We start from the raw sequence: 7,897 nt of genomic DNA, 5'->3' as shown, positions 1-7,897 counted from the left end.
ATCTATCCATTTTCTCTAGATACATCCACTAAAAATATGGGTTTCAGTGTTGTTTATATTGTTAATACATGTTCACCAGAACTGCTTGTGCAATGCAAAATGCCGACAGTGTATGCCCGCACATTGGAAAATATACCCGCCATAGTTCATTGATATTGTTAGTTATATCCAATAAATTTGCTTCTTACATTAAAAAAGAAGAAAATAAACTCTAGTACATGATGACAAAAGTAATATTTATGTTACCCTATTTTCTATTTTTAATAACCATTTCATAAACAGTTTATCTGTTACTGTGGCACACTTCAGTATGATGCACTTTTTCATAGTGGCACATTTATCTGACACTTGGTCACAGTAATATACTTTCTCTCTTCATATAAGTGAAGCTCAACTCCAGCCCTCATATGTCACTAACAAGCCAGAAAGTTTTAATAATTTGAGATGAATCAGTGACTGAGCAGTGGTCTAACCTAGGCAGGGAAATACTCACATTCTGCCATGTTAGGAGAGCTCAAGGGTAGAAATGAGAAACACAGCTTTCTTTGATATGTTTACAATAGCTACATCAGGAAAACAAAATAATGAAGGACAATCCCTGGAGTACCCCTTGTCAATGCCCTAAGTACCTCCAGGGGTTCCCGTACCACAGGTTAAGAAACTAGGTTCTAGACTAACAGATGCATTACTCACAAAAAACACATACAAGCTTGTATATTTAAGCCAAAAAAAACATATAAAAGTTTTTTATCTTTGAGTGAAAAGCATATAAAAGTTTCTATCTTTGCATAAAAAAACATATTTGCATATTCCTGTTTGGAGCTTTGTGGGAAAACCATATAAAAGCGTACAATTTCACATGAAACTGTTTGTATCCTTGCATGAAAAACATGGAGGTTTGTAATTTTAATCAATTACTTTACGAAAAAATTGTTTTATGTATGAAAAAGATATGCGAAAATGCTCTCTTTATGTCACAGTTACATGTGGTAGTTGTTGCTGAGTGCTCTGATAAAGGACAAGCAATATAAAAGCACAAGTAGATACATTTTCTGTGTGTGCCGTAGTGTTGCTTTCAGAGTTTGCAAGTAAGTCATTTAAGAACTTTTGTAGTGTATCTGAAGATTTGGGTGAGACACATTCATGGGGATTTGAATAAAAATTTCAGATAACACCTATCTTTTATAATTTTTCATTAGTGTGCATTCCTGTCGTTATCATATTTAGGGTCAAATTACAAATAGTGCACTATTTTTTTCACGTGGAAACACCACTCAAAGTAAACTTTTAACGCGGGTGGGTTTGGGTTCGTATTGCAAGTTGAAAGTAAATCGTTTGCGCCCAACGCATGCTAACAGCTGGACGTCGAATAACATGACCACGTTAAAATCTTCTCCCAATAAACTTCAATAGAGTGCACTTTAAAAAAAAAACATATTTTGCGCACTAAGCTGACACCAAATTAAATCTACCTACAGAGCTTAAAGATAGTTATGCATATTTTACATTCTAATGTTCTTCGCATTTAAGAAAATTTTCTTTTGAATTTTATATATATATATATGATTATTTTTTTAAATATATATATCTATACCTATACTGTATATCTATTTGAATATATACATATATATATATATATATATATATATATATATATATATTTATATTTATATATAAAATTTATTTTTATTTTTTTAAATGCTAAGAACATTAGAATGTTAAATGTTTACAATAAAACACATTTAAACACATTATTAAATATTAAAATGTCTAAATATGTATATGTATGTATGTACAGTATATATATAATTTATGTATTTATATGTGTATTTATGTATTTACAGACATATACACATATAAACTCATAAATACATAATTATTCATATGCAGTCATATATATAAGTGCATTGTTATTAAGTAGATGAAAACATGAAAAATCATATTTATGCAATATTCATATATTAACAAACACCTAGATTATGAGTTTTGCCTTTGTGTTTTAACGCTGAAAAAATGGCCATTTCAGCATTAAAACAGCAATGCAGCCATTATGAGTCTTGTTGGTATAGCTGTACCGCAAGCCTTTTAGCCTGTAACCCAACGTCAATCCTGCACTCGAAAAAAAATTCTATAGCGCTGCCATTACAAGTTTTGCAGTGAGGTTAAAAAGCTTGCGTTACAGTCTATACTGACACGATCCATTCCGCAATCTGGGACCAGTAGTTATGAGTTTTGCGCCACAAAACTGTTACACAAAACTCATAACTAAACTGTTACAAAGTACACTAACAATAGTTAAGAAAATGAAAAGGGCGCTTTACAGCTGACAATTCAAATGATTCTCACAATAATCTCAGATAAATCCCAGACAATTTTCAAATTGGTTTTAAATAGATGCCAAATAAATCTCTAGAGGTTTCATATATTTATAAAAATTAGACATGTGCATGGCGAAAAAATTCGGTTCGGTTCGGATCGATTCAGATTTTTTCGAATTTCGGTTTGGAGCAATTCGAATTCGGAAAAATTTGAATCAATTCGGTTCGGATTTGTTTCGGATTCATTCGGATTCATTCGGATTCGAATAAATTCGGTTCGGATTTGTTTCGGATTCGAATAAATTCGGCTGGATTCGGTTCGGTTCAGAAATTCGGAATTTCGTAAGTGTTAGGTGGGATTAGACTAGTATTATGTACTGTACATTAGGTGTAACCCATAGCAGAGTGATATAACCTAATATACTGTACAATACTAGTGTAATCCATGGCCATCCGAATCTACCGAATAAATCCGAATAAATCCGAAGTTATTCAGATTTATTTGGTAGATTCGGCACTATTTTAATTTGCCGAATTTCCGAATCGAACCGAACCGAATTGCACATGTCTAATAAAAATAAAATTTAAAAATAACATCAACACTATATCAACAGTAATATGATAGCAACAGTGCAATAGTAACAATTTAACTATATCAGTTATTTCAGCACAATTCTCATTATGTGTTCAAAAGCTGATACAATCTTATATTCAGAAAAAACACAATATGTTTAAAATCAGGGATGTCTCCCTTTAAATTTGCTAGCAACAATTTTTAATATTGATAAAGCCCTATAAATGGGCAAAACGCGTCGAATTGCTGTGTGCTGCCACTTATGACAATACCAAAGTCATTCTTTCAACTGTGAGACAAACAATATTAAAGAAAAGCCTTAAACTGAAAGACTGAGAAGAGCAAAAATAATCACACCTTTATTAATAACACAAAATAATAAAAAGTCCACAAGTCAAACAACAAGCCAGGAGTCAAATCCAGAGCTGGTAGTCAGACGAGCCGAGTCAGGAGCCAAAGCGAATAGTCAGACAAGCCGGAATCAGGAACAAGGAGAACAGCAGAGTCAGGAACAAGCCAGGGATCAGGAATCAGGAGAGACGTCAGACAGCCATGTAATACACAGGAACTGCAACTCACAAACAGGTCTGAGACAACGCAAGGGCTAAACATACTGAACAGAGACCCTTTAAATAATAAGCGATGACATCACAATTCTGAGACTGCAACCTGTCTCACACGGATGATGCACACCAGTCTGGCTATAAGAGGGCATGCAGGAAATGAGCAGCATCACACACTCTGAACCAGACTCAGCAAGAAAGGTGAGTAAAATGGCTGCCAGCAGCACATGGCAAACAAAGCAGGGAAAAATCCCTGACAGTACCCTCCCCTCAACGACCCCTCCCCCCACGGTAGGACAAAAGGCTTATTGGGGAAACGGGCATGGAAGGCACGGAGGAGGGCGGGAGCATGAACATCAGAGGAGGAAACCCATGAACGCTCCCCCAGACTGTAGCCCCTCCAGTGAACCAAATACTGTACGCGGCCCCTGGACATACGAGAGTCAATAATGCTGCTGACCTCATATTCTTCATGGTTGTCAACAGAGATAGGACGGGGACGAGGCAACACAGTGGTAAACCGATTACAAACCAATGGTTTCAAGAGGGAGACATGAAAAACATTGGAGATGCGCATTGCAGGAGGAAGGTCAAGAGCGTAGGCCACAGGATTGACCCGTCGGAGTATTCGAAAAGGACCAACATAATGAGGTGCCAGTTTATTGGAAGGCAAACAAAGGTTCAAGTTGCGGGAGGAAAGCCAAACCCTCTCACCAACCTGGTAGGAAGGCGTGGGCAGACGCCTACGATCAGCCTGGAACTTTTGGTGCTGCATAAAACGATGAAGGCAACCCTGAATCTGCACCCATGTGGAACAGAGTTGCCTTAGATGCTCCTCCAAAGCTGGAATACCGGAAGACATGAATGAATCAAGGATGGTTGAAACCCATAATTTGCCATGAATGGGGATAACTGGGAGGAAGCAATAATAGCACTATTATGAGCAAACTCTGCCCAAGTACTCCCCAATGTTTCTTTAAGATATTTTGAATATCTTTTGAACCCTGATTATAAGTTGTTGTAAATCTAATGTTGTTGTTATCATTATTTGCAGCAATATGTTTCCTCGTTTCTCAAGGTTTAAGAAGTGTTTTTCTATTCATATTATGAACCCTTTCTTTGGCTAATTTAATGATAGACTCATCATAACCTTTTTTCTAAAAATCTATCATATAAAATGGCTGCTTCATTGATGTAATCAATTTCCCTGGTGCCATTTTTATCAGTGAGTTTCCGATAGTTTTTAACAGCCACTTTAATGTTATCATCGACAAAAAGCACCAAGTCTTCAAGTGTGCTAACCCAACACTGCCTTAGACCTAGAGCACATTCCAATTGTACATTCCAATGTTCTTCACATAGAAATAAATATTATATATATATCTGAATTGTTTTTAATATATATCCATACCTTTATATTTATATAAATATATATGTAAATAGAAACATTTATTTAAATATAAATATTACATATATTTTAATGTGAAGAACAATGGAATGTGTAATATTAATAGCTCAGTTCGGGTAAGCGAGCAAGTATAGGTGTTAGGATTTGTTTCAGTTTGCGCACTCCATTTAAGTCTATGGGAAGAATATGTTAATGCAATTGTGATATCTGAAGTTGGACTCATTGAGCGTGTCGAGCTTCGCTTGCGCACAATTTTTTTCTTTCAACTTGTAATCTGGTTCTTAGTATTTAATGTCCCTTTAAATTAGCATTTTTCAATGTTTGATCTCTCTTTGGGCAAAAATAACAATTAAAAGGACATTTTACACTATATTTTCCTTTGCATAAATGTTTTTTAGATGAACCATTTATATAGCCCATCTGGGAGTGTTTTTGTAACAATTTATAGTTTTGCTTATTTTTTAATAACATTGTGCTGATTTTCAGACTCCTAACCAAGCCCCAAAGTATCAGATGTATACTGATGTAAACAGACTCCTGCTGCTCCTGTTTGTCTAAAGGGTTTTTCATATGCAGGGAAGGGGTGGGAGTGTCTACTCTTCCTGATTTCTCAGCTTCTTTCACTGGGCGTCTCAGCCTAACCTCATCAACAGTGCTAAACTGTGAGCTTCTAAGTAAGTTTATAAAAGGTTTTATACTAGATTTCTAGATCATTATCTGTGCATATTCCTCTTTATAGTAGTGTCTATTAAAGAAAAACTAAACCAATTTTTTTTTTCATGATTCGGATAGAGCAAGCAATTTTAAGCAACTTTCTTTTATTATCAATTTTCTTTGTTCTCTTGGTATCTTTATTTGAAAAGCAGGAATGAAAGCTTAGGCACCGGCCCATTTTAGGTTCTGCACCCATGTATCACTTGCTGATTGGTGGCTAAATGTAACCACCAATCAGCAAGCGCTATTTAGGGTTCTAAACTAAAAATTGTCCGGCTCCTAAGCTTTAATTCTTGCTTTTTCAAATAAAGATACCAAGAGAATGAGGAAAAAAATTACATAAATTAGAAAGTTGCTTAGTTAGAAAGTTGCTTAAAAATGCATGCTCTATCCGAATCATTAAAGGGACACTGAACCCAATTTTTTTCTTTTGTGATCCATATAGAGCATGCAATTTTAAGCAACTTTCTAACTCCTATTATCAATTTTTCTTCGTTCTCTTGCTATCTTTATTTGAAAAAGAAGGCATCTAAGCTAAGGAGCCAGCCAATTGTTGGTTCAGAACCCTGGAGAGCACTTGTTTATTGGTGCTGTCCAATCAGCAAGGACAACCCAGGTTGTTCACCAAAAATGGGCCGGCATCTAAACTTACATTCTTGCTTTTCAAATAAAGATACAAAGAGAATGAAGAACATTTGATAGTAGGAGTAAATTAGAAAGTTGCTTAAAATTGCATGCTCTATCTGAATCACAAAAGAAAAAATTTGGGTTCAGTTTCCCTTTAAATGCAGTTATATAAAAATTGGTGTACTATCCCTTTAACATATTTCAAATGTGTTTTTTCAATGCACAAGAGAAACATTTTAAATTGCATATCCTTTAAATTAATCCATGTTTATTTTTATTTTTTTCTATTCAGTTACCAGATAAACCTGGATATGACCCAGACAAATCAGACAGCTATAAAGTATTTTATTATTAAGGGTATTTCAGAGATTCCAGAACTGCAGACTCTGATGTTTTTTCTGGTTCTAGTGATTTACCTTATTACAGTTGGAGGAAACCTGGCTATTCTTCTTCTCGCATGTCTAGATGTTCACCTACACACGCCTATGTATTTTTTCCTAGGTAACTTGTCAATTTTAGATGTGTTTTGCTTGACCATAACCCTTCATAAAATACTTATAAGCTTCATATCAGGCAATAAAACTGTTCCATTTACAGGATGTATGTCACAAATGTATATATTTTCATCCCTGACTTGTAGTGAGCTGTTAATACTGACGGCTATGAGTTATGATCGTTATGTTGCTATATGTAACCCATTTCATTACCATATGGCCATGAACAGTAGAGTTTGCATTCTCTTGGCAGTCGCATGTTGGATATTGGGGTTCGTTGAGGTTATACCTCATATGTGGGCAATTTCACACTTCTCTTGCTACAAATCCAATGAGATTAATCATTACTTCTGTGATATTTTGCCTATTATGAAACTAACTTGCAGTGATACTACTGTCTTAAAGTTGATCATCTTTGTCGAGGGACTTCTTCTTGTAAGTTTTCCACCATTTCTACTCACCTTTGTATCTTATGTTTTTATTATTATGTCAATCTTGAAGATCCGTACCAGTAGTGGAAGAAAAAAAGCCTTCTACACGTGTTCCTCTCACCTCACGGTGGTCGGTGTTCTTTACTTAAGTTTGGTTTGCCAATACCTGAGACCAACCTCAACAGACACACTGGATTCCAACAAACTCTTCTCTCTCTTTAACACAGCAGCAGTCCCAGTCCTAAATCCCTTTATCTACAGCTTGAAGAATAAAGATGTCAAGTCTGCTGTGAAAAGACAACTGAGATGGTTTAAAGTCTTTCATTGAGAATTAAAAGGACGTAAATGTTTAAAGAGAAAATGCTCTGTTGTGTTAGAGTATTTTATTATTGCACTTTTATAGTCAATTACAGAGCAGCAATGCACTTCTCGGACCTAGCTGAACACATCATTGAGCCAATGACAAGAGGTATAAGTGTGTGGTTACCAAACACAGCTAGCTCCTAGTAGTGTGTTGCTGCTCGTGAGCCTACTTAAATATGCTTTTGAACAAAGGATTTCATAAGAACAAAGTAAATTTGATAATAGAATTAAATTGAAAAGTCAATTAAAGGAATAGGAAACCCAACAAAAGTTTAATCTCACTTGCATCTACTTTATAGGATATAAATCTTTGCAAGTAACACTATTTGTCTAGTTCTCATACAAATGTATAATGTTGCCAAGCAAACTATAAAGATCATTATATTGGCCCTATAACGCATGCAC

At 35.2% G+C, this 7,897-nt stretch overlaps 1 protein-coding gene across 1 annotated transcript; it reads left to right on the top strand.

Moving 5' to 3' along the window:
• Positions 1 to 6,515: 6,515 nt before the first annotated feature.
• On the top strand, positions 6,516 to 7,457 carry LOC128636526 (olfactory receptor 1009-like). The gene has a single exon (XM_053689524.1). The coding sequence runs from the start codon at positions 6,516 to 6,518 to the stop codon at positions 7,455 to 7,457; it is 942 nt and encodes a 313-aa protein (XP_053545499.1).
• Positions 7,458 to 7,897: the final 440 nt, after the last annotated feature.

This window comes from Bombina bombina, chromosome 7, assembly GCF_027579735.1.
Source record: "Bombina bombina isolate aBomBom1 chromosome 7, aBomBom1.pri, whole genome shotgun sequence".
In the NCBI taxonomy this organism is placed as follows: domain Eukaryota; kingdom Metazoa; phylum Chordata; class Amphibia; order Anura; family Bombinatoridae; genus Bombina; species Bombina bombina.
This window is presented reverse-complemented; position numbering and strand designations above follow the sequence as displayed.

Coding starts and splice junctions, on each gene's coding strand:
- LOC128636526 (XM_053689524.1), top strand. CDS start 6,516: ATGACCCAGACAAATCAGACAGCTATAAAGTATTTTATTATTAAGGGT.